The sequence below is a fragment of the Alexandromys fortis genome, unplaced genomic scaffold (assembly GCF_014885135.2).
Source record: "Alexandromys fortis isolate MF-2015 unplaced genomic scaffold, M_Fortis_MF-2015_v1.1 scaffold_134, whole genome shotgun sequence".
Classification (NCBI taxonomy): domain Eukaryota; kingdom Metazoa; phylum Chordata; class Mammalia; order Rodentia; family Cricetidae; genus Alexandromys; species Alexandromys fortis.
Genome location: NW_026068007.1, coordinates 1752162 through 1775754, shown reverse-complemented (window position 1 = coordinate 1775754; position 23593 = coordinate 1752162). Strand labels below are relative to the sequence as shown.

The 23593-nt window shown below is 39.7% G+C and overlaps 1 protein-coding gene and 1 pseudogene across 1 annotated transcript in view; both read right to left on the bottom strand.

Moving 5' to 3' along the window:
* The window catches only part of Rab32 (RAB32, member RAS oncogene family), an 18033-nt gene extending 15391 nt beyond the window's left edge, over nt 1-2642 (bottom strand). The window contains exon 1 of the mRNA XM_050161629.1: nt 2241-2642. Within this exon, the coding sequence (XP_050017586.1) occupies nt 2241-2484 (244 nt within the window). The 5' untranslated portion in view covers nt 2485-2642. The remainder of the gene's footprint in view (nt 1-2240) is intronic.
* Nucleotides 2643-21163: 18521 nt separating this feature from the next.
* LOC126513339 (60S ribosomal protein L32-like) lies at nt 21164-21556 on the bottom strand (annotated as a pseudogene).
* Between the last annotated feature and the right edge of the window lie 2037 nt (nt 21557-23593).

The following is a 23593-nucleotide window of genomic DNA, read 5'->3' as shown; positions in this document are numbered from 1 at the left end:
GACGCAGGTTAAGATCCTCCCTGGTAAGCCAGCTCGTGGGCTACACAGAATATTAGAAATGGGTTAGAACAATATGTAAGAGCTAGCCATAAGGAACTGGAACTATCCGGGCCAGGCAGTGTTTGAAAGAATACAGTTTCCGTGTAATTATTTCTGGGCATAAGCTAGCCATGCGGGCGGCCGGGTGCCGGGGACGCAGCCCTGCCACCGCTCCTGTTTCAACAGTTATGTATTTGCTGAACGCTACAAGAGTTCCTGCTGAAAAGCAGCAGCTAACATCAGAGATTCCTTTTGAAATTATAAAATGTTTCTTTTTTTTTCCCCCAGAGAAGCTCAAGTTTCAGATTTTGGCAAGAGTGCAAGGATGGCGTCATTATGGCAGATGGATGGGCCATGCCTCCCTCCTGGCTATGGTGTCAGTTCAAGAAGGATGAAACTGGGTATCTTGGCAAGTTCTTGTAGTTCCAACAGTAGGGAAACTGAGGAAGAGGGATCCACACGGAGGCCAGCTTGGGCTGCATAAAGGGGAAGAGAAAATGAGGGGGCCATGCAAAGAGGAGAGGTGATGTACAGATAGAAAAGATTCTTATTTATTTATTTTTCCACCTAGGGTTTCTCTGTGTAGCCCTGGCTGTCCTGAAACTCACTCTGTAGATCTGTCTGGCAACAAACTCACAGATCTGCCTGCCTCTGCCTCCCGAGTGTTGGAACTAAGGGAACCCAGAACTACTTGCTGCTCTTGTTTTATCAAATCTCCAAATGTAATTTAATACTTATTGTCATCGTGATTTACACATAATAAAAGAAAACGAATTGTCATTCTAACGGGTTTCAAACCATCTCTGTGTCAGGATGTGAGAAGTTGTCAACAAGCAACAAGAATGTTCTTTGGTGTTCTGGGCCGTAGCAGAAAGTATTTCAAATCCTTTGGCTTTAAAGGACGGGTGGCACTTCAAATAGATTCTTTAGCCTTTTTTTTTTTTTTTTTTTTTTATAACCAAGTTGAGCCCAAGACCAAATGACTTTCTGAGAGATTGGTATCGATGTGCATAAATGTATCTTCTTGTCTAAGTTTGACTCTGCTCCTAAGGAAATCAGTCTAACGTTTGCAGTCTTTCAACGCTTTATATGGAGTGGCTAGATGCAGAACATACTACCTGGCAGACAGAAGCCAGGTATCCCTTCACTCTGCTCCCAGCTTTGTAACCACAGCCTCCAAAGACTTCACAGTTGGCACTCGGTAAGGCGTTCGCCAGTTAAACAAGCTCCCATTCAACTGCTTCCTGGCAGACAGAGCTTCTGAACACGCAATGATTGAACAGGGTAACCTTTGCTACCATTTTCATTAAACTTCACAAAAGGTCCCTTTTTGTTCGATGCCCAGATGGCACCTACCACACCAATGAGAATCCATGGAAGGGTCACAAGTGGTCTCTTTAAGACAATGGCTCTTACGTTCCAGAGCAACGATTGAAATCAAAAAGAAACAGTTCAGTGTTTGTGGGATGGGGAATTGCCCAATGGAAGGCAGGAGAACTGGCTTAGGGTGGGACAGGCAGCGGGAAAGTTTCAGAACTTTCCCAGCCCTTCTTCAGGGTCACCGGGCCTCCCAAGTGAGAAAATTTCAGGAATGGAGTTTCCCTTCACAAAGGCTTGGCTGGGCTCCAAGATTTTCTCACCCATAGCTCCAACCCCCTCTTAGCAAATTATAAACATGTCTGTTATTACTCAGAGGTAAAATTTCTTGGCTTAAGGAGAGAGAAAACCCTTACATCAGGGGGGAAACCGACCCAAAACAAATGTTGGGGGAACTTGGTCGAAAATAACCGAGTTGTGTTGGTTTTGGCTGCACTACCAACGCAGTGATTCTCAACTTTCCTAATGCTACGACCCTTTAATACTGTTCCTTGAGTTGTGGTGACCTCCAACTATGAAATTATTTTCGTTGCCACTTCATAACTGTAATTTTTCTACTGTTATGAATCGTAATGTAAATGTGTTTTCCGTGGTCTTAGACGATCCCACGTGAATGAGTCGAAAGAACCACTGTAGTGGAACTCCACGTAAGTCCTTCAGTCACCCAGAACTTCAGTAGGAGAGGGGATAGGCCTCCCAAAGCCGACTTATCTTCCCGGTCCATTCGTTCACATCTAAAAGCGCACCGCAGGCAGAGAAAAGAAAAGAGAGGAACCAGAAGGCAGAGAAGAGAGTCTGGTGGCTCTGGGACGCCGCCCGCTTACCCGCGATGTCCCACAGCTGCAAGCGCACGAGCGTCCTGCTGTCCCAGTTGAGGACTTTCAGGGCGAAGTCCACCCCGATGGTGGCCCGGTAATTCTGGGAGAAGAGCTGGTGCACATAGCGCTTGATGATGCTGGTCTTACCCACGCCGAGTTCGCCGATGACCAGCACCTTGAAGAGGTGCTCGTGGGTCTCGGGCGCCGTGGTGGCCGTCGTCCCCGGGTGCCCCAAGCCCTCGCCCGCCATGGGCACAGCCACCAGGCTGTCAGGACAGATCTTTCCTCTGCGCACCCGGAGACCCTTGTCACGGGAGTCACCGGACCCGGAACCGGCCGCGCACAGCCGGCCAGGAGAGTCTCGGTGCACTCTGCGCAGGGTGAGCTGGTCTGGGCACTTCCTCTTCCCGCGGAACCCCCTCGTGGTCCACGGCGCCTCCTGCTGGCTGCAGACCGCATGGGGACCTGGGAGGCCAGTGTTGGCCCTGAGCCCCATGCCTTTGACTTCCAGTAATTGGAAAATAAAAGGCAGGTGACTGAACTTTTCAAAGGACTACGGCTGGGTCGTTTGATCAATCTAGTTCTCATGTATGAGGAAACTGCACTCTGCGTTCCACAATGGCTGCAATTTACATCGTCAGCAATAGTGTGCGAGCATTCCCTTTTTTCTCCACACCTTAGCCAACACTTACCATCTCTCTCTGTTTTGGTAATAGCTTTTCTATAAGTGTGAGGTGATTGCTGCATGGGGGTTTGATTGACATTTCCCTGATGGTTAGGGATGTCAAGTTCCTCTTTCATGCACATGTTGGCCATTTATATGTTCTCTTTAGGAAAATATCCATTCATATCATCTTGCCCATTTCATATTTGGGAATTTGAGCATTCTGGTTTTGTTTTTGTGTTTTTGCTTTTGAGCATTGTTTCAGATGTGCGGCTTAGTTGTATTTTCTCCCAGTCTGTAGACTCCTTTCTTTGTTGTGCTTTGGTGTCCAGAGACTTCTCTGTTTAATGAACTTCCATTTGTCTGTTTTGGCTCTAGCTTTGGGGTGATTTCCAATATAGTTGCTAAGCTCAGTGCCAGCCCGTGACCCAGAAATACGTCCTTTGAGGATATACTCTAAAGAAATGAAATCAGGTCTGCCCTGGGGGTAAACACATACCTGAAATCATTATAGTGTTATTCGCGGTAGCCAAGACTTGGAAAGAACGGAAGTGTTCATGAGCAGAAGAGTTGAAGTCGTATTGAGTAAATACACATATATTTATACATATATATAAATTTATATGTTTATAGCTATATGTTTATATGTTTGTGTATATACACAATGGAATATTATTCAGTTTTAAAATGGATGTAGCAAAATGGATGAAACCAGAGGACACATTTCTAAGTGAAACAGGCCTGACTTGGAATGAAAAGTGCTACACTCTACTTCTTATTACTAGATGCCAGATGTTTCCCTAGTGAAGGGATTAGCCTCGTCCCCTACCTGACCCCACCCTAAAGCTTCTTGGCCATTTCAGGCCCTTCATCCAGCTACAAAAGTAGCAGGTAGCTTCCCCAAGGTAAGACAGGACAACAGGATCAACTGTCTGTTTTCCAGGCCCAAGACAACCTGAACCACAGCCTTATATTGTATCAAGTACCTCAACTAAACAGTTAAGCTCAGATTACAAGCTCTAAAAGTTTATAGAGGTGAGGAATATTCTGTTTTCTGTGAGATATTGTTGGCTCTCCTCTGCTAGCTTCTCCTGCCCCTTCTGGCACACATACCCCAACACCCACACATATACACACACACACATTTAATTTTGATCCTTTTGCCTAAGTACCCCAGAGTGGAATTTCTGGATCATATAGCAACTATATTTCCATACATGTTTTGGCAAAAACTCAATACTATTTTCCACAGTGCCTACAAAATTCTCATTCACAGAGGTTCAGAAGTTCTAATAGTGTCCCATGTACTTGGGCTTAGCATTCAGTCATTTCAGTGTCTGCTATACATCTGACTCAATTGATGTGGTTGTTTCAATGTAATTGGCCCCCATAATCTCATAGGGAGTGGCATTATTAGGAGGTGTGGGCTTGTTGCAGTGGGTATGGCCTTGTTGGAGGAAGTGTGTCACTGTGGGGGTGAGTTTTGAGGTTTCCTATGCTCAGGATACTGCCCAGTGTCTTGGTCAACTTCCTGCTGCCTGCAGGATGGAGGATGCTCAGCTACTCTAGCACCACACCTGTCTGCACACTGTCATGCACCCACCATGATGAAAATGAACTGAACCTCTGAAACTGTAAGTGAGACACCCCAATTAAATGCTTTCTTTGTAAAAGTTGTCATGGTCATGGTGTGTCTTCACAGCGATGGAAACCCTAAGACACTTGATGAGCTGGTTTTCTAAGGAACCCAAAACTTCTATTTAATCTTTTAGAAGAAAAACCCCTGCAATCTGCATGTAACAAATAAACCTTCAAAAGCTTGAGGTACATACTTGTTTTAAGAATGAGAACTTCTAGTCAGACAGTGATGGCACATGTCTTTATTCCCAGCACTCGGGAGGCAGAGGCAGGCAGATCTCTGTGAGATTGAGGCCAGCCTGGTCTATAAGAGCTAGTTCCAGGACAGGCATCAAAGCTACAGAGAAACTGTCTCAAAAACGCATACATACATGTGCGTGTGTGTGTGTGTGTGCACGTGTATGTATGTATTGGATAGTATATAAGTTGGAGATGTTTACAAGTTAGGGAGAATGGAAAAAAATCTTAAAATTCTGGATTATTTTAATGGGGAAACAGTTTTTGGTTTTGTGTATAACAAAAAATGCAACTATTCTGAGACTTGTGAATGGCTGTTTTTATTTGAAATGAATTTTCCATTTATTTTATCTAAGAGTGACTTCACATTATATTCCCACATAAATACCTTATGCCTCTTTGAAGAGAGGATTTTGCTCCATACCTTGAACTTGAGATCTCCTTGCTTTACTCTCCCAAGTTCTGGGACTTCAGCTGTGTTCTACCACGCCCAGCCTTCCTTTTCCATCTGTGTTTGCCTTCTCTTTCACCTAGAATCTCTTTCACATATCTGCCCCAACTCAGGCTTTTCAAACCAAGTGCTTTCCATCCTTTATATGTTACATAAAAGGTTTATCTGATCTTTCCACTCCTGAAGGAGGTATATGCTTATTTATTGATTCAAAAGCTTATTTTTGACACTTGAAATAGAAAGAAGCAGAGTGAACAAAATGCTTGATCTCAAGGGCTTCATGTTGGAATGAGTCCAGGAGAAGCAATTTCAAAAGAATCAGATACATTTTTGATTATGCGCTTTATGAAAAATACAATATTATTTAGTGATAATCATTGAAGTGGAACTAACAAGCGTGGTATTCCTGAAATAAACATTGAAAATAAGTTTGAAATAAGTTTGGCTTGCTGCTCACATTAAAAGCAAGCTGTCCAGGCTCATCAGTGACAAGGCAGAGTTTCCCTGTGCTCTGGGGTATCTTCACTTAGTTCCCATGTTCTCAGAAAAATGTCCGTTTCTGTGCTCCCCCTCTACCGCTGCTTTATGTACCAGAATTACACCAACCTTGATGTGGTAACTATATTTTTATTATGCAGTTTCATCTAAGTCACACCCCTTTCTTCTATAATCTGTGTTTGTATGTGCATATATGTGTGCACATGCAGTCATGATTATGCAAGTACTGTGTGTGTGTATGTTTCTGAGAAATTCTGCAATCCTTCAAAATTGCCTTTATATTCTGGTTTCCATCTAATGTCAACTTTTGTAAACACACTGCCAGGTCTTTTGTTGGATACAACTCATTAGTTTGAGGAGAATTGATCAATACAACATTAAATCTTTAAATATATTGATATCATGCAATAATTATACACTATTACAATAATGCATGTAATAATGCAACTATTACTATCGTTCAATAATAAGGGGAGGTTGTAAATTTTATGCATTTAGGTATATGTATACAATGTACTTTGTATTATTCCTAACACATGTAATATATATTCTTGCTAATCACATTCTGCTAAGTCAAGGATGTGTATATAATTAGTTAAGATTCAATTATTTCCTTCTGCTGTCATTGCTCTAGCTAGAACCTCAAGTACTATATTGAATAGATGCAGAGAGAGTGGACAATCTTTTCTTGTTCCTGATTTCCGTGGGATAGCTTTGTGTTTCTCTCCATTTAGTATGATGTTGGCTGTTGGCTTGTTGTTTGTTGCCTTTAATTTTTTTAGGTATTTTCCTTGTATCCCTACTCTCTCCAAGACCTTAATCATGAAGGATGCTGTATTTTTGTTGAAAGCTTTTTCAGCTTCTAATGAGATGATCATGTGGCTTTTTCCCCCCAGTTTCTTTATATGGTGGTTTGCATTAAGAGATTTTCATATGTTGTACCATCCCAACATCTCTGGGATAAAGCCTGTTTGGTCATGGTGGATGATTTTTCTGATGTCTTCTTGGATTCAGTTTGTCAATATTTTATTGAGTATTTTTGCATCATTGTTCGTGGGTGAGAATGGCCTGCAATCCTCTTTCTTAGTAATGTCTTTGTGTGATTTAGGTATCAGGGTAATTGTAGGCTTGTAAAAAGGTTTTGGCAATGTTCCTTCTGTTTCTATTGTGTGGAACAATTTATTAGTATTAGCTCTTCTTTGAAACTCTTGTAGAATTCTGCACTGAAACCAACTGGTCCTGGGCTTTTTTTGGTTGGAAGATTTTGATGACTTTTTCTATTTCTTTAGCATTTATAGACCTATTTAATTTGCTTTTCTGGTCTTGATTTAATTTTGGTAAGTGATATTTATCTAGAAAAGTGTCCATTACCTTTAAGATTTCTAATTGTGTAGAGTACAGATTTTCAAAGTATGACCTGTATTTCCTTTGTATTTCCTCTCTGTCTGTTGTTATGTCTCCCTTTTTGTTTCTGATTCTATTAATTTGGATATTTTCTCTCTGCCTTTTAGTTAGTTTGGATAAAGGTTTTTCTATTTTGTTGTTTTCTCAAAGAATCAACTCTTTGTCTCATTGATTCTTTGTATTGTTTTCTTTTGTTGATTTAAGCTCTCAATTTGATTATTTCTTGACATCTATTCTTCCTGGGTGAGCTTGCTTCTTTTTGTTATAGAGTTCAGGCTTTTTGTTAACTTACTAGTGTGGGATTTTTCTAGGTTCTTTATGTAGACAATTAGTGCTATGAACTTTTCTCTTAACACTTGTCCCATAATTTTGGGTATGTTGTGTAGTCATTTTTATTGAATTTTAGGAAGTTTTTAATTTCTTTTTTATCTCTACCTTGACTCATTGGTGATTCCGGTGAACACTGTTTGATTTCCATGTGTTTGTGAGCTTTCTGAAGTTAGTATTGTTGTTGAATTCTAATTTTAAGCCATGGTGATCTAATAAGATACAAGGGGTTATACTAGTTTTCTTTTTTGCATGTGTTGATATTTGCTTTGTTCATAAACACCTTCAGTAATGTATCAGGATACAAGATTAACTCAAAAAATCAGTAGTCCTCCTTTACACAGATGATAAATGGGCTGAGAAAGAAATCAAAGAATCATCATCCTTCACAATAGCCACAAATAGCATAAAATATCTTGAAGTAACTCTTATCAAACAAGTGGAAGACCTGTATGACAAAAACTTTAAATCTCTGAAGAAAGAAATTGAAGAGAACCCCAGTAAATGGAAAGATCTCCCATACTTTGCGTAGGTAGAATTAACATAGTAAAAATGGCAATCTTACCAAAAGCAATCTACAGATTCAATGCAATGCTCTTCAAAATTCCAACAAAATTCTTCACAGACCTCGAAAGAACAATATTCAACTTGATATGGAAAAGCAAAAAACTCAGGTTAGCCAAAACAATCCTGTACAATAAAGGAACTTCTGAAGGCATCACAATACCCAAGTTCAAACTCTACTACAGAGCTACAGTACTGAAAACAGCCTGGTATTGGCGTAAAAACAGACAGAAGGACCAATAGAATCAAACTGAAGACCCAGATATCAATCCACACAGCAACAAACACCTGATTTTTGACAAAGAAGCAAAAAATATAAAATGGAAAAAGAAAGTATATTCAACAAATGGTGCTAGCATAAATTAACATCAATATGTAGAAGAACGAAAATAGATCCAATCTATCACTATACACAGAACTAAAATCTAAATGGGTCAAAGACCTCAACATAAAATCAATCACACTGGACCTCATAGAAGGGATAGTGGGAAGTATAACTGAACTCATTGGCACAGGAAACCTCTTGCTGAATATAACCCCAGTAACACATGCTAAGTGCCCACAGAGGCCAAAAAGGGTAAGGATACCTTAAGACTGTAGTTACAGAGAGTTGTGAGCTGCCACATGGGTGCTGAGAATCAAACTCTGGTCTTCCAGAATATTAGCCAGTGCTCTACTGGCAGGCCATCTCTAAACTCTACCCAGTTTTAGATGTGAAATTCTCTACAGCCAACGATTTATTTTAATCAACTTTTAATTCCTCAGTGGTATGAAACTTTAAAAATGTACGTAGACATTAGCCAACCTATTCTGTACTAGTCACCCTGTTGTTATTATTTCATAATGATACATTAGCCATAAGAAATGAATCAGTGTTTATACAGTTATCCGGAGACCATACTTTAAGTATACTTACTTATATTTAACCTAATGTGTTGTTTTCTTTTCTGTTTCTGTATCCCATTTAGGATACCACAGTAAGTTTAATCTATGTGTTAAAACTTTTTTATTCCTAACACATTTCCAGGCTTTGGATATTTCTGATAACCTTCATGGTTTGGCATACAGTCTAGCTATAATGTAGAATGCATCTCAATTGGATTTGTACATTTATTTCATCATCGTTAAATTAGAACTGCGGCAGTTTGGGAGGGAGACTGCACAGTAAAGAATTTCTGTTCTTACCAATCATATAAAGAGAATGAGGCATCACAGGAAACTCAGGTTATGGAAGATTAATGTACACGTTCAATTGCATGGGCAGGTCCTGGTATTTATGTAGATGTCTCTATGAAGGTGTGAGTGTGGGTATGGTTTATGGCACTAGACAGTGGACCAATGTGTGTGTGTGTTTATGTTATTCTAGACCACACATTTGTAGGTTCTATATTAAACACAGAGGCATTTACTTACCTAACTCCTCCTTTGAGCATTTGTGTAAGTACAGCACCATTCTGCTTAGCACATTTGCATATACTGCTTTGGCAGTCTCTAGGTTTTGTTTTTTAGAGCAACAACATTTAAGATTTTTTGTTTGTTTGTTTGCTTTTTGAGACAGGAATTCTCTGTCCTAGAACCCACTCTGTAGCCAAGACTGGCCTTGAACTCATAGAGATCCACCTGTCCCTGCACCCCAAGTGCTGTGATTAAAGGTGTGTGCCACCACTGCCTGTTTCAGCTTTTGACCAAATATTTCCAACAATAGTTCATGATTTTCTTCTTTTTATTACCATATTTTTAAAACTTATTCTGTCTTTTATATCATGTATCTTGATCCTATTCATTTCCTGGCTCCTTGTATTTGCTCTCTGCCCCATCACCCCCTATATAAAATAAAATTTCAGAGAAAAAAGAAAAAAAGGGAAAAACTTAAGAATTTCATCTTGGAAGCTGTGGTGTGACACAGTGAGTCACACAGAAAACACTTTTGTCCATATATCTTTACTTGCAAGTGTTCATTAAAAGATTTATTGGTATGATTTGAGGCCTCTGGTTTCTACTACACTATCGATGATGGACCCTAATTTGGACTCTTAGGACAACAGGGCCTGCTCTCTCACCTGCCTCAGGCATTGATGGGGGCAGATTTTATGATTTTCTTTATCCTTGATGTTCTGAAATAAGATGAGCTTTAATGTAGATCTTTTTGTATTCACGGGTTTGTTATTAGTCAGGTTTTCTATTCCCATTGCTGTGACAAAATATCCAACAGCAACAAATTGAGGGAAAAACTGATTTATTTTGGTTGCCATGTTCAAAGGTTTCAGTCAATATGACAAGGAAGCCATGATGGATAGCTCACATTGTTGTGGTCCAAAAAACCAAGGGAGTGGGTGGGCTCGTGCTAACTGACTTCTTGCCCTTCTTCATTACATTTAGGCTAACAACCTATGAAACAGCATTGCCCACATTCAGGGTAGATGAATCCTTTCTGGAAATGTCTCACAGACAGCCCAATGAATACAAAAAGATCCCCACTAAAGCAGGTCTTATTCAGACTGTAAAAGGTAAAATAAAAAACCGAGAGAAACCAAGGTGTGCTATATTAAAATCCTAGGCATGCCTCAATTCAATCACTCTCACAAGATTGTTTCAGGACTCTTGGTAGAGGATTTTAGATACAGAATTTCTACAATATTCCTTAGATTGGATAATTTCTTATACCTTACCTTTTACATTCCTGATTTTCTCTCTTTGAAATGCTTTTCAGCTAGTAGTTTAACCTGCATCTATCATTTTTTTTAAAGTTTGTTTAGGATTTTTTTTTTGGTCTTAGTGATTGCTGAGATAATGTTGTACAGCAAATTTCTCAGAGCTCAGCGTTGTTTATAAAACAGTTCTTGTTTACTTGCTCACCAGGCTCCAGTTGTCTCGGGCCCTGTATGTCTGGGCTGTTGCAGCTAGTCTAGGCTGATTAGGCGTATCTGCTCCACACATTCCTCGTTTGTCTTGTGCCAGGATATTTTCTCTTCTTCCTACAAGAAAGTTTCATGACTGCAGCCCAGCACTAACAGAGTGAAGTATCCTCCACTCTTTGTGGGGGAAAACAGTAGATAATCTTTCCAAAAATAATCCAAATAAACAAAGCTAGTTATGTGTTTAGTCTCTTTTTTCTAGACTACTTCATAAACAGTTGTTTTTTGTAATTGCATTATTTCCTAAAACTCTACTTTGTTTTTTCTTTCATTTCTGACTGAAAATCGATACCTTTTAAACAAACAAGCTTTACCCCATCTTTCCTGAACAAGTTTTCTCTTTTAATATATTTGTCCTAATCACTGGATCTCCTATTTTTTGGAGAGTTTTTTCATATTAATTTGTTTTTAAGATTTTAAAACTTTATGTGTATATATTTTACCTGTATACACATGCATGCACTGCTTGTGTGCCTGGTGCCCACGAGGTCAGAAGAGAAGGTCATACGCCTTGGAACTAGAGTTATGGATGGTTGTGATGTGCCATGTAGGTGCTGGTAACTGAATCTGGTCCCTCTGCAATAGTGACAGGCATTCTTAGTTATTGAGTCCAAGCACCAAGTCCTTTTATCTTTATTGTCTTTGAGTTCTATATGAAAAGTTATTATTAATGTTCTTATGATATTTCACCAGTTCAAAGGTAGGACAGTGTCATCAATTGGAACACTGCTAAATAATGCCAATGGTTGTACATTTCACTGAAGAATAGCTAGGTGAGGCCCAGCTATTTCATTGTTCTTTCTATGTCAATGCCACAGGTTGTACGTTCCACCATAGGATAACTAGGTGAGGCCCAGCTACTGGTGCTCATTCCATGTCAGTGTATGTAGGTTTCTCTTTGGCTGTTCAGTTTCTCCCAAAAAGTATTTTCTAGGCTCCTATCTAAGAGATATAAACCTGGTTGCAAGATAAAGGTACTACAATTTCCTTGTTGAGTCTCTAGACTCACCCATACCCTGCCTTTCTGTATGACATTTTGCCCTTTATTGTACCAGGTATCTTCCCCAGTGTAATAATTCCTGAAAATAAGCATTATGCTGTCTACAGGAAGATGGGACTGTGAGAGGAGGCTGTATAGGACTGCAGAATTTAAAGTGACTTTAAGAGACTGGAACAATGCTCCACAATTAAGAGCACTTTCGCTCTTGTAGGGTTACCTAGATCCCATGTGGAGCAGCTCAAAACTTGCCTATAACTGCAGCTCTGGGAATTTAACATCTGATTCCTTCCTCTTGCTTCTTAAGCCACTTGCATATATTCACACGTTTACACACATAACACACAAACATACATATAAACACAGATCACACTCACATCCACACCAACACACATATACATACTAACACATAAATGCACACACACATGAACACAGAGATATATAAACAATATACACAAATATACACATACAAATATGCACACACTAACACACATACTCAAAGATACACACACTAATAGACACATACACACATGCACACAAATCCACACATATAAATACACAAAAACATGAACACATGCATACAAACACATATACATACATGCAAATATGTATACACACATAATTTTTTTAAAAATAAAGTAAATCTTTAAAGTGTTTGTGGATTATAGCTTCCAAGGGTAGCTGTACCTGCAGTTCCCAAGTAAGGAGACTGGGACGAGGTACATGGGAAGTTTTAGAGTGAAGAAAAGGAAGGGGGAAATTGAAAATATAATCTCAAAACCCCAAAAATAACTAAAGCCCTCACTGGCAGTTCATCTCATGTAACTGAAACATGATACTATTGGGCAGTAATTTCCAATTCTCTCTGCCCGCTGTAAATGTTCTAGTCTCTGTTTTTGTAAGTTTATTTTAGGTACTTCGTATAGGTGGTAACATGTAGAACCACTCTTCTCTGACTGGCTTACTGGAGGCAGGTTTCTATTTTTGTTCAGCAAATAATACTCCATTGTATGCATTCATCACATTTTTTTATTTAGCCATTTTTGTCTTGGAAATTTGGGTTGTCACCATGCCATGGTTAATATTAGTAATGCTGCACATGACATAATGTGAGCAGTGCTACAATGGACAAAGTGGTACTCACTGTGTTAAGTTCCTAAATCTGATATTTGTGCATACATACCAAGAAATAGTATTGACAGATAATCTAGTAGTTCTGTTTTTAATTTTTAGAATAAACAAAGTTTTGTCAAATGAGTGCAACATTCCACTTTCATAGCCACAATATATGAAGGTTATAACTTCCATCACATTGTTTCTATGGGTGTAAAGACAAATGTTTAGAAGGCAGTTTTATACTACATCTATTTCACTAAACAGTAGTAAGCTCCCAATTAGGGCCTGTGACTTTCCCAGCCATATGCCTTTGACTGGTTTTACAGTATACACATGAGTTTCCATCTATAGAACAGACCTCCAGTTGTGGCCTAGTTGGTTACTCTCACAACAGCTTTGTCACGACTGCACAAGCGGTCCACATCGTGCCTGGCATGGTGTGACTGAACTTCATAGCACTTAGAGAGCTGGGAAGGGCCATGGGTGCCTTTTCTTCCGCAGCAATTGGAATAGTTCCTTCTGTCACTTAGTCAAGTTAGACAGTAGGGAAGTTTCCATCTCAACCTGACCTTGTTTTCTCTTTATCTGTCAACAGAGGTTCTCGCTAAGTTTACTAATACCTATTCTAAGAGGTGTGATGTCATATCTCAATACGCTCTACCTGCATTTGCCTGATGCTTAGTACAAATGCACAGCTGTTTACTTGCCTGGTGACTATTTGTGTATTCTTTTTGAAAAGATAACTATTTAAGTCATCCCCCATGTTTAACTGGGTTAAGTTGTTGGAAATTTTTGGATATTTTGGGTACTAAACCTTTATTGAAGAGATTGCAAATGTTTCTCCCATTAGCTAGACTACCTTTCTATGATTTTGTTTTCTGTGTTGTAGAAAAGCTTTAACTTGATATAATGTCCCTTCTTCATTTCATCATTTGCTGTTTTGTTGTCAAATTTAATACTTAATTGCGAAGACAGATGTACAGAAGAGTTTTCTCCTCTTCCTCAAGAAGGATTACAGTCTCAGGACTTTCACATTGACATCAACAGCACAGTTGTGTGCACCCTGAGATACATGCGAAGAGATTGGTGTTATGTGAAATGTTCTTACAAAACCCGAAACACTTGTAAAAATTACAAATGTAAACAAACACAGGAACAATTTGAATACAAATGGAGATGTTTAATGCTTTGATTTGGGTAACAACATTACAAATGCATGCATATATAGAAATCCATCAAAATGTACACATTAAATATCAACCAAAATCTAATTAGGTTAAAAGAAAGAGAAAGAAACTGATCAGTGGTTGTCCATACAACTCCATTTGAGGCCTACGTTTTGTAAGAAAGCCGTGCTTTTATTACAGGCCCTTTCTTACTCATTCTATTTCTACCAACCCTTACTCCAGTTAAATGTTTTTCTTTCCCTGTGGATCCCAGGGATTTACTCAAAACTCTTCCTTTCCTACCCCTTTTCATCCATCTTGTAATAGCCTAACTCTGGCATTGAATAGCACCAGCTTTAACCACTTGTCTGAGTTGTCCTGGATGTTCACTTCTCCCCCTTAAGAGGCACCTGTGGTCCTGCCTGCATTACAAATACATTTGGAACTCCATGCCCCACTCTCCAGCTGTGAAGAAAATAAGGCACCCTAACTTCATTACTATAGTGACATAAACATGCATCATCTTTGTAGAAGGTGCTCCATAGGTATTTGATAAGTGAATATTAAATGAATCTAAGACTTTACTCCAAGACCTGGGTTTACATCTCAGCTTTAGCTATAGACCACCTTTGTATTCTTTAAGTAGCACCAGGGTCCAGGGTTTAGAGTGTCTTGAGGTCAGTTTCTGATTCTGCTGCCTCTTGTTTGATCTCAGAAGGGCATAGTCTTCAATTTCTCATTTTCTCAGATTTACTGAAACTGAAGTATATGTCTTGTTTTCCACACAAAGTGGTGTTTATGAGATATTTTCATGAATGTACAATACACTTTAAAAGTGTACAAATGTGCTAAAAATCAGTCTCAAATTGAGAAGTTATTAGATGCCCAGCACTGTGCTCCCTGTCAAGTTTTTGCTGTACATGTATAAATAAGTGTTTTTTCTTTATGAAATTCTGTTTAAATTAATAATCTCTTATTTTCTTTAAGTGTTTAGAATAATGAGATATGAATAGGAATAAAAGGAGAGAAGTTCCTCTATTATTAACGTAATTTCAAGTAATTATAAGTGCATTCAATATTTCAAATGCATTAAACAATTAAATTTTTTGATAATTTTTCAGAGGATATATATTCTTATTTAACCATTTAATTTTAAAACTTTAAATTTTTGTTTATTTGTGTGTGTGTGTGTGTGTGTTTATGCCCAGAAGACAACATCAGATGTCTTCCTTTGTTGCTTTCTTCTTGTACCTTTGAGGCAAGGTCTCTCTGTAAACCTGGTGTTTGCATTTTCTCAGCGAGGTTGGAAGCCAACATGCCCCAGCAATCCTCCTGTGTCTTCCCACCTCACAGCTGGAGTTATAGGTAGGCATGTGCATTCCCTGGCTTCTTCTGTGTGTGCTGAAATCTGAATTTTCATCCCCACAATTGTGTCACAAATGCTTGTAAAGCACTGAGCCATTTTTCTAAAAAATTCTATTCATTCCATTTAAATTCTATGCTAATTTCACACAATTTGTGTCAGTTCCGCTACAGAACTTAGTAAACTGTAAATAAAATTATAGCCAGTTTGGACAAGTTTATTTGTTGCCTTTTGATTCTACAGTGTACCAGATAATCTAATAGTCTGGGCATTACTGAGCTAAACACAATATTATCTTTATAGTTTAAGATGCTCCATTTTATATCTGTGTTCTGTTTGGAGGCCTTACAATTGTGGATGCTGGTAAAATGGTTTTTAAACCGCTCTGCACGCAGCTCCTTGACATAATTTCTAGAAAAAGTACAAAGCCATTGTTATGATTCATTCTCATATTAAATTGGCTCTCTTCTATGGAGCCACCAAAATAATTTTTGAATCAGTTTGAATTTTATCTGCAATACAAATTCCACATCAAGTTTTAAAACTGCAATGTTTATTCAATTGCCTGGATATTTGAAAGATAAGTGGAAAAGGTTAGAGAAAAAATGCAAAGATACCTCTTTCCCATGCAAATCTTTTGAAAATATCATTTGAGAAGATGTCAATATTTGCATGACTTTGACGGCTTGATATGATGCAGGCCTATGTAAAGAACAACGATCTGGCAGGCTTATTTCAAAGAGGGTTGTAGTCCAGTCTTAAGCTATTAGATTTATCTGTTTCAAATTTATTTTGAGATTTGAGCTCATAAAGCATGTATTCACTCTAATAATTACAATAGTTTGACTCAATAATGTAAGCACCACTGTGAGGAAATTATTGTAGATAATAGTTCAGAATCTCTGGAGATAATATCAGGTCACTTTATCTGAATATTTACATTGCAGAACATATTATTTTAAACCATGTGCACAGATTAAAACAATTAACAGCCCTTTAATATGGACTCTTGAACCCTGCAATGGTAGACATGAGATGGCAGGTTCCAGACGCCAACTCAGAGAACTGATCTCACACTCCCTGACCTTCCTGTCTTGGTAGAGCCCAGTCCTCATCAATCAGTAATTCTAAAGGCGTCAGGAGACTGCTGTATATTTATTATCCAGGTGGAACAATTTGTGGACTGAGGCTGTTTGTCCTCAAGAGGGCAAGCTTTGCAAAACCAGACCTGCTGAGCAGTGACAGAAAATGCTCTGTGATGCATAAATAATTTAACCCAGGCATTTCCCAGGGAGCAAAAGATCGTGATACATCCCCTGGGAATTTCCAACCAGTGTGGAGAGGAGACTTGGGGTCAGTAAGCTCAAGTGGTTTTCAAGAATTGTTGCATATGATTTAAATTAATTGGTGGATGGTATCTTCTATATGACAAAATGCTTCTGTCAAATGCTTGTCATAATTGAACAGAGATGTTGGCACGGGCCACTAGTTCATTTCCCAACCACCCTGACTCAAAATAATCACACAGAAATCTGTAATAATTGCAATACTGTTTGGCCAACAGCTTAAGCATATTTCCGGCTTTATTTTCTCTTATATCTTAAATTAACCCATTCTTATTAATCTGTGTATCACCACAGGGCTGTGACTTACTGGAAAGGTTCCAGCACATTTGTCTACTGTGGATGGCTATATGGAGTCTCTCCAACTCTGCCTTCTCTCTCTCTCTCTCTCTCTCTCTCTCTCTCTCTCTCTCTCTCTCTCTCTCTCTGCCTGGCTTTACTCTGTTAAACCATTGGCTGAAATCAGCTTCTTTATTAACCAATGGCAATAATACATACATAGCATACATCACTTCCCACATCATAAAGATACTGTTAGAAGCAAAGGCCAATAATTTTCTTTACCTATATTCCCTCAACAAGAGATTAAAATATATTTTACATAATTTATTTTTCTTTCATGTGTATGGGATTCTGCCTGAATTTATGGTTGTGTACCACCATTGTAGGTGAGTGTCTGATGCCCAAAGAGTGCCTCTCAGAACCTCTGAACTTCAAGTTACAGACAGTTATCAACTGCCACATGGGTGCTGGGAATCAAATCAAGTGACTTTGCAAGAACAGCCAGTGCTCTTATCCACTGAGCCTTCTGTCCAGACCCAAGGGATTAAAATACTTCAAAGTATCTGTTATATTCCAGAATGGTATAGGCGGTCCTTCTGTCTTTGCATTGCTTTCATTGGTTAAAAAAGAAACTGCTTTGGGCCTGTTGATAGAGCAGAACTTAGGTAGGCAGGGAAGATGGAAATGAATTCTGAGAGGAAGAAAACAGAAAGAGAAAGAGACACACCATGGATCTGCCAAAGACAAACACTAGGAATTTTACCCGGTAAAAACGTGGCGATGCACAGATAAATAGAAATAGGTTAAATTAATATAAAAGTTAGCCAATAAGAAACTAGAGCTAATGGGCCAAGCATTAATTTAATTAATACAGTTTCTGTGTGGTTATTTCGGGTGTAAGCTAGCCGGGCAGCTGGAAAGAAAAAGCGCCCCCCTCCTTGCAACATCAGTGACTACTCAACTTGACTGTAAGGTGCTCAGCATAGCCAGTGTTGTTCCCTTTTATATAGAATCATAATCAAACTAGTCCTTTAAGCTCTATTATGAGCAACTCTCCCACTGAAATAGTATAGTCTAGAGGAAGGTTGACTTTGTGTATAGCAACACTGATGTTGGCTTAGGCCCAGCTATAGACAATCATGGACTGAACCAAACACTGGAATCCTGGCTGATTCTGCTCTGCAGTGTCTCCATGTCAATCGCTGATTCTCCAGTCACTGAACCAGAGCAAGATAACACTGGACAGCCTGCACCAGCCATTAAATGCTCTGGCATGGAATTCACATATACCACGTCTAGTCACAAGGCTGGTTAGTCACAAAACCCTATCTAGTATTTGGGACAGAGGGACGTATAAACTCACTAGACACCTAGAAGGAAAGGAAAGCAGAGAAAATGTCATACATGATGACTGCTTCTGAAAAACCGTACAGAGAGTGAGCAAGCACATTTATATTGTAAAAGCCTGGGAATTATTCCAAAAGTTACAAGAAAGTCAATATGATGCTCTCAACTCATAGGCAAATAGCTAAAATCCTGACAATTGCATAGTGTCAAATAAACTCAGAGTCTTTCCCCTACTACCATTTTTTAAATTTTAAGCAAGCTTGTTAGAGCTTGGCATTCTTGACAATGCTTTACTACGTGGGACTTTCCTGTGCATTAAATGAAACAGGTTGCATTTCTGCCCTCTTACTTTGGAATACCAATAACAAATACTGTCCCCACCCATCAGATGGGATATTGTCAAATGGCTCCTGGAAGAAAGAGGTGTGGGGAAAAAAAAACCTACCCTTAGGAGAAATTCACTGGTAGGAAATATGCCCTATAACATTCTCAGCTGCAAACTTGGAAGTTCACATGCTAACATAGGCAAGCCTACAAACATTATGCTACATTATAGAGAATCATTTCAACTACTAAAAAAATAATTAGAAAATGATATTCTGTTGACCGGATGAGGAAGCCAATTGGAAAAGGTGGAATGTTACATTATTAGCACTGTGCAGTGAAGTGGATCTGATATAGCACAAACTCTAATTGGTCTTAACAATAAAAACCTGGAGTCAGGTATTAGGGGGTGAAAGCTGAGAGATCAGAGAAGCAGAACAGCCAGCCACTAGTTCTTACCTCAGTGAATTCCCCAGACTGAATGGAATATCCTGTCTCTACATGTCTTCAGATTGAATGCCCTGAGTGAATGTCTCTTCCCCCCTCATATTCCTCTCTCCATCCAGCCATATCCCTTCCTATTTCCGCCTTCCTAGTGCTGGGATTAAAGGCATGAGGCTCTCAAGCACTGGGGTTAAAGGTTTGAGCCATCACCACCTGGCTCTGTTTCTCTTTGGGATTAGATCCATCTCATGTAGCCCAGGGTAACCTTGAACTCACAGAGATCCACCTACCCCTGCCTTCTAAGTGCTGTGACTAAAGGCATGCCCTATCACTGACTAGCCTCTATGGCTACCTAGTGGCTTGGCTCTGCACTCTGATCTTCAGGCAAGCTTTATTTGCTAGATCACAAACAAAATATCACCACAGATGACATCCCTGGGAGTCACAGATGTCCTCCACAAGGGTTTGTCAGCCCCCTTCTGGGAGACAGGCACTGCCTGAATTAGAGCAAATGCAATAAGAAAAGATGTCATTTTTGGTCTCAAGAGACGCACAGTATAGTGGATATAAAAGAGACCTAGTAACACATTTTTATTGGCACTAATTAAGCTGTGTTCTGATGGAAGGCTCAGAGGCTTCAGAGAGAGGCATTTTACTCATAGCATGTTCTGCGAAGCAATGGAAACACCTTCAGACAAAGGACAGGGTGGTGGGGGAAATGGGCCAACAGGATGCCAAATTTTATTTCATAGTCATTGTAAAACCTGAACTGAAATATAGAGAATTTCAGGGCCGACCAAGAAGACAGAGAGAAAGAGAATGATATTCTGGACCAAGAAAATTATGACAAGAATTACTAAAGGCTGACAAGCCCCGACACATTTGTCTGAAGAGGTAAAGTCAGAAATTTCTCAATCCTCAACAGGATTCTAAGCAGTTGGGCTCCAATGGCTCTCATCGGTGTGAAGGGGAAGAGTATTAAGAGTCAGAGAATCAGTTCAAGTTATAGTTATCCAAATTAAGAAAAAGCAAATTAACAGGAATTGGATAGGTATGTACAAACATGCATACCTGTGTATGTGTGTAATACACACATGATGTGGTATTTTGTGTGCGGGAGGATGGTATTTGTGATCTGCGTATGTGATGTTGCGGGAGGTCCTTCCGCCCCTCCAACCAATAGCTGCTGTGATACCAGCCCATTGGGGCGTGGTCTCTCTCCCTTTAAAAAAGCGGCTATTTCCTCTGCTCGCTCTCTTCACTTCCTGCTCCGCCGGAGACTAGACTCCCTTCCTGGTTGTGCAGATGGCTGTTGTCTGAGACGGTGATCTGTAAGTTTTCCCCTTTAAATAAATAACACCCTATTAATCATAACTCCAAACTGGTGTGGCCTTGTTCGTGACTTACGCCTTCAATGTGAGTGTGTGTATGTGGTGTACGTGTGTAGAGTATGTGTTGTAGAAGGCCGCTTGTTTGTTTCCTGGCCGCCCAGACTCCCAAAATAACCACACAGAAACTATATTATTTAAATTATTTAAATCACTGCTTGGCCCATTAGCTCTAGCTTATTATTGGCTCTTACATATTAATTTAACCCATTTCTAGTAATTTGTGTATCACCACATGCTGTGGCTCACCGGGTAAAGCTCCATCTAGCTCCAGCAGGGCTACATGGCTTCTCCTTAACTTCTCCTCCCTTCTCCCAGCATTCAACTTAATTTTCCCCACCTACATTTCCTCTACCTTATTAGGCCAACCCAGTTTCTTTCTTTTTTCTTTCTTTCTTTTTTTTTTTTTTGCAGTTTTTGTGGTTTTATTTAAACACAAATAAAACGTGCACGCAAGCCATCTACTCATTCTCTTCTCTGTGCAGCCTGGCGTTGGGATTGGTGACTCTGATGGCCGGCTGTGCTACTCTTTCTACGATGGCTTTTTGGTTCTCGGAGGAAACACTGTGAGCAATCTCACACAGTAAGACTTATGCACATTAGCAGCACCTCCAGCTCCTTGACGTTGTAGACCAGAAACTTCCGAAAGCCACTAGGCAGCATGTGCTTGGTTTTCTTGTTGCTCATGTAACCAATGTTGGGCATCAGGATCTGATTCTTGAATCTTCTACGCACCCTGTTGTCAATACCTCTGGGTTTCTGCCAGTTTCACTTAATCTTGACATATCGATCCGACTGGTGCCGGTCCTCTTTTCGACGATCTTGGGCTTCACCCGAGGCTGGAGGACAGCCATGATGCCGCAAAGGAGATGGCAGCCACCTAGCAGGTAGCGCTGAGGAAGAAGCCAAGCCAGTTTCTTTATTAACTAATGGTATTCACAGCATACAGAGGGGAATTCCCACATCGAGTATGTTTGTATGTGTAGTATGTGATGTGTGTATGCACATGTGGTATGTACGTGGTCTGTATGCATGTGTCGTATGCATGTATATGTGCATGTGTGGTATGCATGTGTGTGGTATATGTGTATGTGTGTTATATATGTATGTGGTGTGTGTTTATGTGTAATATGTATGCATGTGGCATGTGTTTTGTGTATGTGTGTGGTGTGTTTGCATGTGTAGTATGTGTGTACATTTTCATATAAAGATGTAGTTGAATATGTAGCCCTTAGTTGTTGGTGTTGTTTGGAATGGGTGTGGAATGTTAAGGCAGTTAACCTTGGTGGAGGATGTGTGTCACCGGAGGTGGGTCTTCAGGCTGTATAACCTGGTTCCATTTTATGTTCACTCTCTGCTTCCAGACTGTGAGTGCAATGTGACCAGTCATGCTCCTTACCTGATACCATGCATTCCTGTTTTCCCTTCCTGATGAGCTGAACCCCTCTGGAGCCGTAAGCCAAAATCAACCCTTTTGCCTTAAATTGATTTTGTGAAGATATTTTATCATAGCATTTTCTATTAACTTATTTAATATGTATACATATATGATATGAAATAAAAGATAAACAGTCTAATTTTTCAAAATGTAGTCTGCTCAGAAGTTCAATGTGCTATCCAGCTACCAAAGGCTTGAGCGTAGCCCTAAAGGTCTAATGTGTTTGACCTTTTGACTTTACCTTGACTAAATATAAAACTTATTTGGATATATTTTTTATCTTTTCGGTTTAAGAAAGATATTGTTTTAAACAAAGGATTTTGTTAGCCTATGTGTGGTTCTATCTATGTATGATTAATAATGTGGCCAATTAAATGACTTTAATCCACATAAAATGTGCTTGACGGGATTGGCTTATTAAACTCCCACTCATGCTACTGAAGGTTTTTTGAGCAAAACTTGTTTTAAATTCCTTATGTGGGAGCTAAAGTGTTGCAGATGATTTTCTCAGGTACAAGTACGTTGGCTGGCCTTCTATGTTCCTCACTCTTGAATGTGAATCTGTGCCCTTCTCTTGCAGCAGCTCTGTATATTCTGAGATTCCCTTTGCCATCAGCCATCACAAGCACCAAACCATGACTCCTTGCTTTCCTGGTCTCTGTGTTCTCTCATCAATTTGCACTTATGCCTGTCCTCTGAGCTGTGACCCTGTTCCCAGTCACCCATTTTGTTTTTCCCTCATCAAATTCTTATCCCATCACCTGGCTTCTCTTGAACTAAGGTGTCAGAATTGTTCAAATGCCATCGTTTTTCACTCTGTCATAGTTCATTATTGGTTACAGATATTTACTGTGGAGAGCAGTAATTCCCACTATAACTCACTTCTCACCCCAAACTTTCCCACGATTGATCCACAGTTAAAAATGCAGTGGAAGAGAAGCATGTGCCAGGTCTAGTTGTCAAATGCGGCAAGAGTCAAACGTGAAAAATCCAACAGATAGAAAGTCACTGGTGAAGAACAGGGGAAGCAGGGGTAGGAATTTGGGGGGTTGGAGGAAGAGAGAAGCTCCCATTTCTTCCTGACTTGCGTCAGAGAAGCAGAGAGACACCATGGGCTGTATTGAGGGATAATTCCTTGAGAATCCACCAGGGCACTTGGGGAGCCGCGAGGGACAGACTTCTTTTTCTGCACGTTGAGAAGAGGAGCTTTGGATCATGGGGAAAGGTAGAAAAGAAATGGTCGATACTTAGCGATATAAGGGCTAGAAAACTGTACTTCTCTAAGAGGGGTGAGAGGAGAGTTGACCAGGAGCAATGAACATGGTCTGGAAGAACAGAGCAGTCTCAGCTGGCATTGAGAACTCTGCTTCATGAAACAAGAACTAAAATCATAACCACAGTATTTAGTTCAGCACACAGACTAGGGGCAGAAAGCTCAGCTTATCAACAACCA